The sequence below is a fragment of the Ciconia boyciana genome, chromosome 6 (assembly GCF_034638445.1).
Source record: "Ciconia boyciana chromosome 6, ASM3463844v1, whole genome shotgun sequence".
In the NCBI taxonomy this organism is placed as follows: Eukaryota; Metazoa; Chordata; class Aves; order Ciconiiformes; family Ciconiidae; genus Ciconia; species Ciconia boyciana.
Genome location: NC_132939.1, coordinates 66,266,445 through 66,281,922, shown reverse-complemented (window position 1 = coordinate 66,281,922; position 15,478 = coordinate 66,266,445). Strand labels below are relative to the sequence as shown.

The 15,478-nt window shown below is 44.3% G+C and overlaps 3 protein-coding genes across 22 annotated transcripts in view; 2 read left to right on the top strand and 1 right to left on the bottom strand.

Annotated features, from left to right (window-relative positions):
* ARID4A (AT-rich interaction domain 4A) overlaps positions 1 to 6,057 on the top strand; it is a 61,869-nt gene extending 55,812 nt beyond the window's left edge. For 5 of the 6 annotated variants that reach the window (XM_072866160.1, XM_072866153.1, XM_072866161.1 and 2 more), the window contains 2 exons: positions 639 to 752; positions 1,349 to 6,057. In XM_072866160.1, the coding sequence (XP_072722261.1) occupies positions 639 to 705 (67 nt within the window). In that variant the 3' untranslated portion in view covers positions 706 to 752; positions 1,349 to 6,057. Of the gene's footprint in view, positions 1 to 638; positions 753 to 1,138; positions 1,291 to 1,348 lie in introns of those variants that run through there. The other variant, XM_072866154.1, reaches the window with a different exon arrangement.
* Positions 6,058 to 6,190: 133 nt separating this feature from the next.
* On the bottom strand, positions 6,191 to 14,945 carry TIMM9 (translocase of inner mitochondrial membrane 9). Of its 10 annotated transcripts, none has more exons than XM_072866169.1 (6): positions 14,532 to 14,700; positions 11,871 to 11,968; positions 11,206 to 11,411; positions 9,842 to 9,910; positions 9,403 to 9,498; positions 6,191 to 6,707 (listed from the first exon to the last, which is right to left on the bottom strand). In XM_072866169.1, exons 4-6 carry the CDS (start codon positions 9,878 to 9,880, stop codon positions 6,573 to 6,575), a joined length of 270 nt encoding a protein of 89 aa, XP_072722270.1. In that variant the 5' UTR covers positions 9,881 to 9,910; positions 11,206 to 11,411; positions 11,871 to 11,968; positions 14,532 to 14,700; the 3' UTR covers positions 6,191 to 6,572. The 10 variants fall into 10 exon arrangements, 7 of the variants coding, with proteins under 7 accessions (XP_072722270.1, XP_072722268.1, XP_072722269.1 ...); XM_072866167.1 differs by lacking the exon at positions 11,871 to 11,968 and adding an exon at positions 10,221 to 10,303; XR_012043203.1 differs by lacking the exons at positions 6,191 to 6,707; positions 9,403 to 9,498 and adding exons at positions 10,221 to 10,303; positions 13,985 to 14,060 and having other exon boundaries at positions 9,877 to 9,910; positions 14,532 to 14,945.
* Positions 14,805 to 15,478, top strand: part of KIAA0586 (KIAA0586 ortholog) — a 77,834-nt gene continuing 77,160 nt past the window's right edge. For all 6 annotated transcript variants that reach the window (XM_072866149.1, XM_072866147.1, XM_072866151.1 and 3 more), the window contains exon 1: positions 14,805 to 15,352. In XM_072866149.1, the coding sequence (XP_072722250.1) occupies positions 15,055 to 15,352 (298 nt within the window). In that variant the 5' untranslated portion in view covers positions 14,805 to 15,054. The remainder of the gene's footprint in view (positions 15,353 to 15,478) is intronic.

Here is a 15,478-nt window from a genome sequence, read left to right as displayed (position 1 = left end):
GTTTTAATGCAGTTGAGTGGTGGATTTTGGGATTAGTCACAGCCCAGTGACAAATACTGCATCGTCATTAAAAGAAAACTGAAAAGATAAGGCAATCTTAATTGTGAAAGCAGACTGTATCTCACCCTTTCTAAGAATAGGACTTTTCTGGCTTCCTCTTTCTTTTTAATTATCTCAGCCCTATTTATGTTGCTATTCCTGCTTCTTCCCATTTTCAGAGAAATCCTACTTTCTGTTTCGGAGCAGGGCTGTACTGTCTGGTTCTGCTTCAGGTCTGCAACTACCTGCTATTTATATTAGTTAACACTGTTACGCTGGTGCTTATCCAATAGTTTTCAAGGGTAAGAAAGGGTCTGTCTTTATGACACTTGGCTTTAATTCTCCAGTACAGCTCACTCATGAAAAAAACCACGGAAGCATTGCGATGCTTACTTTCTCTCCGTTTCATTCCTTGCCAGCAAAGAAAAGCAGCACTAGAGCTCCATTACAGCTGTGAAAACCTGCAGGTTGTTTATCGGTAGCATGTTTGCTTAACTCTCCCTCCGAGCCTTGTTGGAGAAGGACACAGTTATGTGTTATTGGCAATGTCTCTCTCTTTCCCTGCTCTTCAGAGTAACCCAACAACATTTCCATTCCAGCCCTGTCAGTGTCTTCAGCTATTTCTGGACTACTCCTCGCCTAATCCCTCATCTGGGTACAGCTTGACCTAATTTGCCATGATCCTGCCAGCTATGCCAGTTACATAAGGAGGGGTAAGATGTGGAATTTGTATGAAATACTTGGTTAGATTGCACAAGGGTGGATTTTTTTTTTTTCTTTTTAACAAGCCACTTGTTTACGTGTGTGCGCAGCTTAAAACCCTACCTCTTGATGCTCATTCATTTCCTGCAAATTATTTCCCTTAGGAATGGGTAAGGTTTAAAGCTATTTAAAAAGAAAAAAAGAAGGAAAAAAAAAAACCCAAACCCTTGATTCCTTCTGCTTACACTCTGCTTCCCACCCTGCAAGTGACTACCATGTGCCATCCCAGCAGCTTCTGCAGGGGGTACTGCTTTTTATAGTCAAGTCCCTGATTAGCCTGCATTAGGTCAGGTCTCTTAAAATTGTTTTCCACACTCTTCATTCTTTTTCATTTCAGTTTATGGCCCTGTCACGGCGGTGGCTCCATCTCTGCTGCCTTCCCACAGCCAAATGCCACATCTTGTGCCATGGCTGCACCCCGTCACCTCTGTCACCTGCCCCCACTTGCAGCACTTCGCTTCCCTCTTTGAGACATCCTCCCTACGTGTCCCGAAGGCAATAAAAACCTGTGGGTTTTTTTTCTTTCCTCCACATGCACTGACTTCAGGACCTTCCCTCCCCGGGCCCGCCACACACAGCCCGCAGCTCCACTCCGGCTGGCACCGCAGGTCCCCACGCGTGAGGGGTGAGTTACCCTGCTCAGGGGCGGGAGCTCGGAGGCAGCAGCTGAGGGGTTAGCAGCCACCCGGGGCGCGCTGCCCTGAGGCGGACAGGAGAACCCGCCGCTCCCGCCGCCATCGCGCTGGGCCGGTGGCAGGGAGGTGGTGGGCTGCAACCTCCCTCAACCACCGGTGGAGGGGATCCCCGCGAAGGGCTGGAAGCGCTGGTAAGCCCCCGGGGTCAGGATTGAAGTCCCACAGCTCTTCTCTTCAGGCCCTGCCACCATCCCCAGGGGATCCATGTCCTCTGTGGGGCAGAGGCACTTTCTCCCAGAGGTTGAAACAAGAACACGGCAGGAGAGGCGGCCAACACCCCTTTCCTGCTGATAAGGTGGGAAGGTTGGAGCATGCCTTGCTGTGAAGGAGGCTTGAAACCCTCTTCTCTCAGCCATGACTCAAAACAGAGCTCCTGGCAGGTCCCTGGGGCGTTTGACATGTGAGGGGAAGAGGGTCCCTATTTCCATATCCTAGTAAGGCCAGGATCTGTGAAATACAGAAATAGCCACCAACTGGATTTCTACTTTGATTATTTGAAATTTAGATAAGCTCCCCTTTGCCTTACATAAACAAATGGTGATATGTCAAGTACACTACCTTAAATATTTACACAGTAAGCTCAGCTCCCTCAGCCATCCTCTCACTTTCTGTCAGAGGAAAGTGAATTACAGAATAAAAAATTTTAACCAGCTCTGGCCTGTTGAAGCATCATATAAGTGTAGACTTTTTTTTTTTAAGAGTAATTTAGGGTCTTTCATGTCTTTCAGTTACATCTGTTTCTGTATGTGAGAAATCCTGGGAAAACAGACTTGACCATCATTTTACAGTCCTGAACTACGAAGGCTTGAATGTTGAATGCTCCCTGTTGTGCTTACAGAAAGAACCTAACACCAAAATGCTAAGGAGCATGAAGTTAAAGTAAAACATAATTTAAAAAAAAAAATCTAGTATTTAGCAGAACTGTAACTTTGAGTTCTTTTAATCCTGTCTTCTTGCAACTCAAGGTGCAAGCATAATGCAAGCTTAGGTGTCACAAGCTCTAATTGCTTTTACAGGTTTTAGAGTTTGGGCCAGGCTCACTCAAGAAATTTTGTAGCTGAGCTTAATGGACTTCCCAAGATTTGAAATAGATTCCTCAGATGCTGTGTGCTTACTTCCTAACCTAGCTAACAGAAAATGCTGAAAAAAGAGCTGTTGCTTAAGCTCCAGTTCTCAGAGTTAGGTATTTAAGAGTCCAGAAGAATACCTCCTCCCCTTGAAGTCACAGCCACAATCTATCTCTGGGCATTAGGTATTTAACCTACACTTTCCTTACAGAAGATTACAGTTGCATCCTTTCCTTGCCTTCCAGACAAGAGCTCAGCAGGGGTTACAGAAATGGGGACTTTGCTCCTATCCTTGAGAGAATTCAAGGAACCTCCATTATAATCGCCCAGCTGATTGATCCGGTCACTCTGCCAGTACCACCAATGTACAGGGCAGTCTGGAGCCAGGCTCTCATTTGACCTTTCCTGTTGAAATTGTTGTGTTTTCTGTAGGGTGACTAGTAATTGCATGCTTTTCTAGGATCAGTGGTCCTGTCGCTGCTGCAATGAGTGTCACCTCCAGATAAGCATCTGTTCACTAGCCCAGTCTCATCAAGCCAGTTTTTGGCAGGCTGCACTGCTGTTGCCTTCTCTCCCCTCCCACCTGTGCTCTGGCTCACACTTTTCACAGCTTTCCTCAGCAGCACTCCATTTTTCACCTTTGCTCCTCCTTCCATCAGAATTGGTTCCATTCCTGCACCTAACCTATCACACGGCAATTCACATACTCTTCTCCCACCTTACCTTAAATACCATTGCCTTTCAGTTAGGTTCCAGAGACTAAGCTGTATTCTCCTTTTTATTCTGATTTTTGGCTGTGCATTTCATTATGCCATGCAAACTCGAAGCTATTCAAGAGGAGGGATAGAGAACACTCCAGACTAAGCTAGGTCAGGGAGGTTAGAATACTCCGCTGGCAGAGAAGACACAGGGCCTGGCTTGCCTTTGTAGACATTCCCAGCCTTCACAGTGGACATCCATCCAGGCACTGTAGAAATACTGATTCTTGCTTTTGCAGTTAAATATTTGAGAACTGGGTGCTGGGAGATGCTGCTCCAAGGAATAAAGACCAGCTGCAACACTTTGACAATACATGCTGATAAAACATGTGTGAGAAGCACTGAAACACTTTGTGGCATGAATCATTCTCAACCCAGAAGTCCTGTTAACAAAGTCTGTTTTCTAAATAACATGATTTGCACCAGCCATCAGGATGTGCTAACTCATCAAGGAAGCAAAGGGAAGTCAAAGCTCAGCAAAGCAAGTTAACCTTTTAAGAAAGTTTTCACTGTTGCTTTCTGCACCACTGGATGCTTTAGTTACATGGATGCACTTTATTTCCAAGCTAAAATATATTTGTATCATCTTTCTTCAATCAGTCACCCGGATTGAAAGATGTGGAAAGATCACAACATTTTTTGAGTGAAATAGAGCTAGGACAAAACTGGTCATCCAGAAGAGCAAGACAGTGACTCCATCCTTACCTGCATCTTTGTGCAGTAGCACTGCAACTTATTTTCCACTCTAGTTAGCTTTGAAATAGTCATAACTAACAGGCACATCCCCAAACAAACTACAGTCACTATAAGCACATTGCTCCTGTGGAAGTCAATATTTTTTTATCTGGCCAGCTTCATTTCAGGGTAGCAGTATCAACCCAACACTAATACTTCCAGCAACACTTTTCATCCCACCTATTTGTTTAGTGAGCATGGGGAGAGGCAAGGGGATGTGCCATTAATTAGATTTTAAGAATATGTTTTCCCTGGATAACAGTGGGTTAAGGCAGCTTTAAAACTGGAGTAAAAGGAAACTGGGGAACCTGAAAGTGAGGAATTTATTAACTAAGTCCCTCTAACACTTGCTTGACCTTTTGTACAGTAAATCTGTCTTAAATTTTTAAACATCTTCCTACCCTCAAACCCCAAACACTGAAACATGAGGAAAACCATGATTTTTTTTTTAAGTGAGGGGGATTCACTTCAGCCCCAAGGAGCTTTGCCCAGAAGAGATGAACATCCTCCAATCCCATCACTTAAACTCCTCAGTCACTTTTCTGAGCAACTGTTCTGTTTGCACACTAAGATACAATGGAAAATGGGATTATTTCAATCATGCATAACTTCCAAATGTTTAACAAAAAGACTGCTTTAAAGAAAGCCTTGAATCTTTACTATGGATGTATATGTCTAATTGGCCATAACATTTGTGGCCTAATTGTAGCAAACAATCTAGACATTATTAGCCTGTTATTCCTTTGAAAAAACAGGACATTGGAGACCTGCTGCCATGTTTGGGCTCTTTTTTAGCTTTTACTATTTTAGAGTTAGCTCTTAGCCATCTCCAAGGTAACAAGGCATGGGCTATGTAGGAAAGAGCTGTGATACAACTAGTACAAAAACACATGTAATGAGACCATAGGAACATAGTTGTTTCTTACACCTTTCAAAGGCATACAAACAGATTTCTGTGGAGAGCTAGGGCTGCTTTAAACAGCAGCAAGCAGAGCAGCATTGAGTGCAAGTGGCAGATATACTGTGCTGCAGCTAGGGCCTAGTAATCCACAGCCTGGATAGCTGAGAGTTTGAGTAGTAAAGAAAAAAAAGTAAAGAAAAAACAGGCAGGAAATTGTTCTTTCAAATTGCTGCTGGAAATAAAAAGCTACGGAGAAGGTAACAACAAAAAAGCATGTAGGCAGGCTTCCTGCCATTTCTGTTCCTTGTTGTTGCCTTTCTAGCCAACAGCAGAACCTGGCAGCTGACATGAAATAGCTTTGTTTCAGTCTTCATCACTTGAAATCTCAAAATCGATATGGTAATCCTGATGTTCAGTTCCTTTTGTTACTGTATTTTATTAGTTAGAGCTAAGTAAAATGTGCCTGTTAGCTATCATTCTGTGGTACTAACAATCTGACTGCAGGATTTCAGCTATCAAGATCCTTTCAAAGGACTGGTGTTTTTTCTAAACCAAAACCACAACATCAGAACAGCTAGCTTCCACAGACTTCTCTCTGTACTCATCCAGCAGCAAAAGGCATAATTTTGTGCATACCTTGCACTTTCTGTTGGCATTCACACAATTAAAGGAGAAAACTGCCAGCAAGCTCAGTGCTTGGAGTACATCATGCTTGCATCAGGCAAGGCAGCTGGGTTTGGAGGACCCCTGGGGTTCCCCGAGGGAAACAAGGAGTGCACAGAAGTTGCCTCGGGCACAGGCGCTGCTGACAACATGCTTGTGTCCCTTGTAAATGACCTGGTGAAACATAAGGCAAACATAACCAAGGGATAAGCCGGCAGAGCATCCGTGCCTACCTGAGCTCATTAGTTACAGCAGTTGTCTGCCATTTATAGCCACCCTTGGCTTGATACTCTAATCATCACCATCAAACACTCCAGGAGAGTCGGAATGATCACAAGGCTCTGTGAGGGTGGCTCAACAGAAGTTTGTCCCAAAGTAAGACAACACATTCACAAATCCCCAGCTGCTGAAACAAACAAAGTCACTAATTCTGTTACCTGTCAGCAACTGAGAGCAGCAACAAATGAACAGAACTCCGTAGCAGCTGAGGAATGAGACCACAGCAAACAAAACACTGCTCTCAAGCAGTGTCCTAAAAATGTGTCTTTGGAAAGAACATACATACAAGTGTAAAGTTCCCATTGATTTTACTTGAATTAAATAAAAAAAAGTGTATTTCCCATATTACACTTTTTTCATCTGAACCAGTCCTAGCAGAAAAGAAGTATAACCCTCCCACCCCCCTTGAAATTTAAACATACCAGTCTGTGGGCCCTGGAAAAGTTTGTATCAATATAACTCCATTGTAGAGTGAAAAGGGCCTCAGAAACAGACTCCATTGCCAGTCCACCCTAACTTCTTGTTTAACCCTTCATGGTTTCCACTGTCTGAACAGCATCTAGAACTCTCTTCTGAGTTGCTGGACATACATCCTGACAGTAGAAAATCCAAAATGTGTTCTTGCCCCGTGAACACTGGCACTGCTTGTAAAGTCCAAACAGAGTGCTCTTCTCTAACGAGGCTGGCCAAGCAGTCCTGCTTTAGCTGCCAGAGCTTCGTTCTGCTGAATGTGGTACTCCTGAAATCTCATGGAGATCCTTTGTGTCATTTTTAAATACTTCTGTAGGCAGTGGTCTGAGCAAGTCATCTAGAGGAAGAGGGAAACAGAAAGCTTCAAACAGTAATTAAAACACTTCCCTGAACAGGACCTAAAATATAACCATATACAGGGATAAATGATTAGGTGACTACACCTCATATTCTGTGTTAAGCCTCAAGATGAGGGCCTAATTGTGCACAGCCTCTCCGTGCAGTGGAAAATGTGAAGTTTAGTGTTTGAGGGATGTCTGAAACATCTTTTAATACTCATTCTCATATGAAAGTCTTCACAGAAAACATCTCAGATCTAGGAGATATTACCGTTTCATCCTTGGGCTCCTCTTGCGAGATTAAAATATATAAAGCATTTTATTTTGCAATAAATACTGAATCTATTAAATTAGTATCTTCTTTTTTAAATTCTCTTTACAAACACATACTATTTTTGACAGCCAAATACAGTCTGTGTACTGGCTCAGTTTAGCCTTTTTTTGACCTTGTTCCTATTGGCTCTATCAGTATTCTTGTACTTGCTTGGTTAACCTTCACAAAAGCAACCAGAGTACCCTCTGAAGTCCTATCAGTCAGCTGGACAGGGAAATAAATACCAGGGCCTATTCCACCCATGGTATTATTTTTTAAATGTAGAGAAAGAGTTATGAGATAATTTCCAAGCAACAGTTCTACCAATTGGCTATTCTGTATCATGGTTCTAAACCTTGCTATCACTGTAAAAGTTAACAAATTTAGATAGAAAGGAAAGATGACAACTTCGCATGATTACTAGAAAACCAGAAGTTGCTTTGATTCTGCTCAGTGTAAAGGGATGTGAAAAGCAGAGGGGCTGAAAGTGAACATGACAAAAAAACCCCGTGCAGCTCTGCACACCACCCACCCTTCTCTCTCCTTGACCTGGCACCAGCTATAGCAAGACCTGTTAAGCAGGAGTTAAGTCTGACTAGGAAACAAATTCTGGAACTACCCCAAGCCACTTCTCCCAGAGGGCGTGGTATTTGTGATATGGTGCCCTGGGGAAGTCTAGACTTGCAGTGCAGACCTGCTGTAGGGAAAGAGGTCAGAAGCTGTTTTTTTTTCAAATGCAGAATCTCAAAGGAGATTCAGGGGAAGTATTCATCTTAAATACTTAATAAGAAACTACAACTTTCAATAGGAACATAGGATTTTCCATACCAGATCAGACCAGTGGTCCATCTAGACCAGTGTCCTGTTTCCAGCAGGTGTTGAGAGCCAGACGCTCTGCAAGAAAGCCCGTAAGGGGTAATTATGGACAAAACTTCCCATAAGAAAGTTTCTTCCTAGCCTCCATCATTAACAGATGGCTCCTGTACTGCTGGACATGGCCTCTTTGCAGATCACGGAAGCAAAAAAGCAGCAGATCAGAACCTAAGAATATTTTTTGTATCTGAATAATCTTAATTCCCCTTCAATGAGCATTCTTTGGTTTTGGATCCCAGGTCTTTAATGAAAGACTATATGAACTGTTACTTTTAAAAGAAATTCTGGTAACACTTTGGGTAGCAGAAGAAAGAAGTATAATCCTCTACTGGAAATCAAATACCACCACAGAAAGGTAAAGAGGTTGTGCCACTAACACTTCTGTCGGTTCTGTTAACTGACACTCCTTGTATTGTTCAAGCATTCAAAATGAGTTGGTACAAGACAGTAACAAGACCTTATCCAGAATAATTCTGACCTCCTGTAATCAATAAAAATTCCACTAAAGCAGATGCAGAGAAGATCAGGGAAACAAGGAGTCTGCCTTGGGAAGCTAACAGAACTTTGTTTAGCACAGCAAAACAAAAGCTGAAAGGAGACATGATTTTTCCCTGTGCTGAGGAGTTAAACTCCAAGGAGGCAGAAAATGCTCAAAAACAATGGTTAGTTTAAAACTTCAGGGTTCCCCCCACAGCCCACCAGCAGAGTCAAGCAAAGGTTATTAGACTTTTAACCAAAGTTACGAGATTCTGAAACAGCCTCTCAACAGGAGGGGAGAGGCAAAAATCATGCAACTAATCTTACCAAGAGCTTAATCTTTTTTTGCAGATGACTATGTAATGGAGCTCCCTGCAATGCAGAGAAGTGGATTTAGCAGCCAGAGCTTTGGAGGCCTATGTTTCTATGTCTCACTACAATGCAGGGAATGTGGGTAGGTAAACAAGTATTTCAGTAGGATTCTACCTTCAAAGAACAAGATGCAGGCTGTAGGTGGGCCACTTCCATGTCCATAAAGATACCACCCATCAGAAACTGAGGCACAAGAACCTCTGCTGATAGCTCAGAGAAGGAAACACACAGAATTGCAATAAGCAGCCAATACTCACAGCGAGATCAGTAAGATTCCCTCTGGGTGTGCATATTGAAAAGACAACAATGATGAAACCTCAAGAGGTCCTAGCCCATAGTTTGTCTGTAGCAGATTATCTAACACATCAAAAGCACTTGGCTTTGTTTGATTTATTTTTGTAAAGAGACTGTTAGGGTGCAAAGTAGTATTTGTCATCACCTTTGGACATACTTGGAGAAGCAAAACTACAGACAAGCTATTTCCCTCCCTTCCACTAACTCACTTCGAAGCTGCATACCAGACACCTGTACTCCACTAAAGACTGCTAACTGGCTTTTTAGCTAGGTGAAAGATCAAAACTGTAGTTGCTTCTGAAATTTGAATGCTACAAAGCAATTCTACCAAAGGGTCATTAAAAGCATAGGAAACATTTACCTACCTCTTCTGGTTTAACCTCTCTGCTAGTGAAATCCTTTATGCAGTCCAGGAAGCAGTTTTCTGTAAGTTTATTGTATGTTCCAAGAAACTCCTTGAACTATAAATAAAAATTGAACAGACAATGAGTATTAAGAACTTAATGTAGAAATTCTTTTTATGCACAGCTGCATGGGCCATCTGGTGACACTAACATTTAAAGGACAAGTCACTAGAAACATTTATTATCAGTCAGAAGATTACACCAAATGCTGCTAGTACTCAAATCGGATACTATACTGTGTCTGTCAGTGATCAAGTGTTTAAATTTTGGTTGCTACAGAACTACTCTTAACTTGGATAGCTTAAACATTTTGTCCTTCTCCATGCCCTACACCTTTTACTCTACGTGACAAAGTAACATAAGATCTTCAAAGCCACCACTCGTGAATACAGCATCTTACCTGCTTGATCTGATCAGATTCCGATATTTGTCCAGCCATATTCTACCGCCTGTGATGCACTCACCTATTCTAAAGATAAAAGTAGAGTTTCACACAAAAAGCATACATACGAACTGCAACATTTTACAACAGAATGGAATTGTACACATCCTTGAAGTGTGTTTAAATGCAGCTTTGTTAGCAAACTTTCAAGCCATTCACTTCAAGGAAAGTTATCTATTTGAAATGTATTCAGTTAAAAGAACACCCAAGATAATTCCAGGTATGAAGCCTTCCCAGATCCACCTGTTAACTACTGTCCTTTAAACACTTTTTAAGCATTTCAAACAGTTAAAGTGACTTAAAAAAAAAGGTATTTTATAAATGCATTCAAACTCACAAAGTTTGAGTGAGGCAGAAGTGTGGGGAGAAGCAAGCAACAACGTTTTCTAGCCCTATAGTTTCAGTGACTTTAGATGTCATCTGTAAAAACAGTAAGGAAAAAAGGTAAGCATGAAATGGCAGCCACGCTGAATAGATGCAGCATAAGCCAGCTTGCATCAGAGAAGCAGACGCCTGGTTTCTACGTACCTGCATTTGCACCAAACATTTAAACTAGAGCAAGTGTTCTGTGCAGTGAATATGGTGAATTAAATCCAAGAAAACATGGAAGAATGAGAATGGCCTTAAAGGAAGTGAAGCAGACAGAGAAAAAGGGAAGAATGAACAGCCATGGATCCAAGAATTTAAGCAAGCATCCTCAAGGAAGACTCACGTTCCTAATCCAACACAGTAAACAAGTTAAGGCTTGAAAGCATCCCTGCAGGTTTCCTAGGAGGCTACTGAAAGCTAGTCTTCCTTTTCCCTTAACTGACATATTATCTAAGACCTATCACAGATGATAATGCAAGCTAATATTACACATTGACAAGAACAAGATCCTTCAGTTTAATTCACGTCAACTTGTGGAAGAAAAATTAGCACTGAAGTGTAATCACTTTGTGGAAAAAGTTCATTTAACCCTTTAGAAAGAGCTACTTATAATTAATCTTGTATTATGCTTTGCCAAGTTTTGAGCAAGACATTAATGTTTTAGAAAGCTTAAACTATTCCAGTCTCTTGGCAGGGCAAAGGGAGAGGGTAAGCAAGCCTTCTGAACAAGAACAAAAAGTCATTAATAATTACTTCTACAACAGAAAGAAAACTAAGCAACTAAAAATAGCACTACGGAGCTCTCACAAGCAGGCACTCTCCCTACACCCCCTCCCAGCAGCAGAGTAATTATAACATCTGCCTCTTAACATTACACTTTATCACTACACAGAAAGTCAATTCAGGTATTGGAGGTAAAGAGCACATATGATTCTTGAATTTAAGACACATACCCCCACGACCAAGAATTCCTCGTGGGTAGATAGGTCACACAGGTTACTATTAAGGAGAGCCTACGGGATACGGTTGCTCAGAAGAAACAAGGCATTACTCAGGTTAATGTAAACCTCTAACTTGTTTTAGGTGAGGTGGACACGACTATCATCTGGGACAACAAATAGTGAAAATGGATAGCAACTCCACTCTCTCATTTCTCAGCCTGTTAGAAGAAAAATCAGTGACAGTTCTATAGTCAGTTTAGGGAGATTATTAAACAGAGTTAAAAATCACAGAGAAGAGGAAAGACTTTTGTCCTCTCCCAAGCACAGAAAGCTAAAAGCATCAACTGTCAGTGCCATTTTCTCACACTCAGTATTGCTTCATTATGCTTGTTTATAACAAACCTGATCTTTTGTTCTTCTGTGACTAGTCTGGCAAGCTTAAAATTACAGTTTTACTGAACTGCAGTTCCACAAAGCTTTTACCCTTGCGCTTGGGAAATAGCTCTAATTTAAATCAGCATAGTGGCACCAACTGATTTTAAGCGTCTGAAGCACTTGTCCCTCTACAGGCATTTTACACTTTCCACACAGCAGGCAGTGAAATTACATGGCTCTACTGCACCTCTTCAGTAGCTAGAAATTACAGGCAGTTGCCTTAACATCTAAAAATGCGCTACCTGAACATTCCAAGGAATGTGCGCATCTGGTTTATTCTTTAAGTATGTTAAATGTATTATTTCAAGTTTTCTTGTTGCTTGTCCCCTTTCCCTCCAGCCTGTGAAACAAGCAAAAAAAGTGATGAAAGAGCCCATTACAGGGCTTGGCATCTCGACTAACACACCACACAGCTTCTTACTTAGCTGCTCAAACAACTCCAGCACACTTCAGGTTTAAGCCTACGCAGCCTGGATTACGTTCCTCTGGGCTAAATGTGATTTAGAAATTCAGCATCACACTTTTAAACATGTCACACTGAAGGAAGCAGATATCTCTGAATAAACCTCTGCAACAAGGGCCACATGGTCTGGATGTGCTGGTTCACCAGGAAAACAGCAACAGCTGGGAAGTCTCCCTTCTTGAAGGGCCCTGGAGCTTTGCCAAATAGGTTTTGATGTTCTAAAGAGACATTCTTTTAAGATAAGCCTCTCTGAGCAAAATCAGCAGTTAAGGATAACTTGAGATTTTGATTCTTCATAGTTAGGCATAATGGGTTTTACATCCTCTTTCCAAAGATAATAAAGGCTTTAGCCTATTCAAACCTATTCTCTATGCAAGATCCATCCCAGCTCCCAGCCCTCTTTTAGAACCTGGAAAATGCTTCTAATATTTCCTTCTGCTGCAGCTGCCACTCCCATTGCCATGGAAACATGGAATCACTACAGACTGACAGCTTTTTTAAAAAAGCTAAAGCTGGTTTATTAACCATGAACAGTGATTAGGTTAAGGATTCCTAGCCTACCTGGGTTAATCATCTATCTGTTTCTGTGGCAGAAGGAACAGGAGCCAGAACTACGGAGGTCAGAACTCTTCTAAAACTTCTGACACATGGCAATACAGCTTCCCCAACAGTATCTACAGACCTTCAGAAGCAGAGGGCTCATGAATGTAACTCCTAAGCACTAATAACTGGAACAGAGCTTTTGATTATCATTATTGTACTGCTAGGTGGCTGAAAAACCTGCTGCCATTTAACAGCATGGAGTTCTTACAGGTGGAAGCATACGCTGTAAACTCCAGTGAGGAAGGTTTTTTTTCCACTGATGTAATCAACATTAGTGTCTATTACCTAATCTTGAGTCAACAGCATCCTTTCCCATGGAAACTAAACAAGCCCTGTGTTTTGGGGCTTTTTTTTTTTTCCAACGAGCCACATTTTATTGGGGGAGGGGTCTGTGGAGAGACACCATAAATCCATCACACTTGTTATCCTGATTAACAATCTGAATTAGGTGTAGGTACAACCTACTCTATACATACAAGGCTGCAATTTTTTTTTAAACCTTCACTTCCAATTGTACACACAGAACACCATGCAAGTGTTTCTGTATGTGTGTAAAAGGGACAGACAAAAATAAAAACACCACATCAAAAATGTGTCCAGATAAGGCACCCACAGCTTGTAGAGAAAGTGGGGTTTTTTTTATAGTTGGGAATTACTAGGCTAGAACTTGACTGACATCAGATTAAAAAAGCCTCATTGATTTAAAGAGCTCTTTTACTGAATCTAATCAAACTACAAATACCTGTGAAACCAGCAGGCTGCTAAACTAATCACATCAAATTCAGGACAAGAGGCAACTTAATACTAAATTCGCAGTTCTGTGTGCCTGGGCAACCAACCCTCTGTCCTGCACCAGCCCAGTGAGGCAGCAGCAATGGCCCCGCTGGGAAGGCAGAGCCCGGCTCTCGCCCACGCCCAGAGTGGGTCTGGCTGCTCTCCTTCAGACTGGTGCTTGCAATGTGGTTACATGAAGGTTTTCTTCTTGCTCTGCACACTACGATCAGCCTTCAGAGGCGCATGGGGAGATGAGAAAAGGACTGATCAGAAAGTGGCTGCAAATGAAGTGGACTGGTGAGAAAGTAGCTGCAAATATGATGTACCTGGAATTATTATAATTCATGATCTCATGGCCATGGGATAGACCCTGCTCTGAGGAAAAAAACATCAATTGTAGAAAAGGTCTCCTAACACCAAAGGCGAGTTAGCACAGTAAGTCTGAAACCAGACACCCCAAGAGCCTCTTTGAACAGACTGCACACACACAAGGGGTTCTCTCCTGAAAGAAAATACCTATTTTTCCACGAGTGGTCTCCTACTTCAGTTAGATTAGCCCTGGCTGGCACTTGTGACCCAGTAAGGTAAAAACCTAAGCCGGAAGTAAAACAAATTTCACCTTGACTTTTTTTTTTGTTTTGTACTACATCCTGCAGTTCTTCCTTTCAAGGGCACCTTGAGTTTCTCTGCCCAGGGATGTACTCGCCGAGCCCAGCCCCAACCCAACAGACCCAGCACCCGCCAGGCCAGTGCGGGGACACGAGCCGAGGCAGAGGCGCCCCGGCCCTTGGGCCGTGCCCGAAAAGGGACGGGTTTTCCTTCACCCAGACCTTTTCCGCCCCTCCTGCCCCGCCTCCCCGTCCAGCACCGCCCGGTAACGGCCGCACCTGACGGCTGACCCCGGCCTGCCGCCCTCCCAACCCGCATCCCGCAACGCCGCGCCTCACCGCCGCGGGGCCTGCCGTGAGGCGGCGGGGCACGGCCGCGGGGCCTCGCCGGGCCGCCCAGTCCCTCCCGCCCAGGGCGGTCCCCTCAGGAGCGCCGCCGCCGCCCGCGCACTCACCCGCAGCGCCACGAGCCCGGACCGCGCGGGAGGGGCAGGCCGGCCGCAGCAGGCCCAGCGGCACCGCCGATTCGCCACGCGGCGAATCAGCGAACACGGACTCACCGACGGCTCTGCTCTCCTCCCCGAAGCGCAGCGCTCTTATCTGCCCCCCGCGCTGCCCTACCGGAAGCGGGAGGGGCTCGGGCGCAGGTTTCCTTCCGGACAATATTGAGGCGCGGACAGCGCGCAGGCGTGAGGGAGCGCGGACGGGCTCTGTTGCCATGGCAGCGGGTGCTTCCGGTGCGGGCGGCGGGGAGCGGCGCGGGCCGCGGCGGGGCTCTCTGTCCGCCAGGCCGCTGGGGAGGGCAGGCGTGCCCGGGACGCGGGGGCAACCGTTCCCCGCAGCCTTCAGGCCGCTTCAGCCCGCTTCAGCCTTCAGGCGGCGGGGCGGTTGCCGCCGTAGCGCTCGGCCCGCAGGGACGGCCTCCTCGTCAGAGTGCTGCTTTTGGACTCCCTTCCAGAGCTGCGTGATGAGCTCCTTATGGAAGCGGAAAGCAAGTCCAGCCTCAGCCAGGACTCCCTGGCGAGTCTCACGGCGGGCGACGTGCTCATTCACTCCACAGGTGTCCACAGGGAGAAGCCCATTGAAGCTGTGGCAGGAGCTGGTGGCCGTATGAAACAAGTGACGATCGCTGTCAAGAAGCTGCGTGGAGTGGCTTCTCCCTGCCAGGCAGCTGATGCGGCTGAAGATGGAACAGCCTGCGTTCCTCCAGCCTTGTTAGCGAACAGGGCTCCGTGGGGGGAGGTAACCCCCGATACCCCCCGCAGCGCGGTACCAGGTGCGTGATTTACCGTGGGTGTTCAGCTTAGGCTTGAGGTAAAGTCACTGTGTGGTGTTTTCAGTCATGCAGTAGTTTTATAATTAAGGAACTTTTGTCTTCTGGTACTTGCAAATATCAGCACTC

Coding starts and splice junctions, on each gene's coding strand:
- TIMM9 (XM_072866170.1), bottom strand. CDS start 9,880: ATGGCTGGACAAATATCGGAATCTGATCAGATCAAGCAG. Junction 9,499..9,841: donor AATCTGATCAGATCAAGCAG/GTAAGATGCTGT, acceptor TTTTATTTATAG/TTCAAGGAGTTTCTTGGAAC. Junction 6,708..9,402: donor GAGAGGTTAAACCAGAAGAG/GTAGGTAAATGT, acceptor CTCTTCCTCTAG/ATGACTTGCTCAGACCACTG.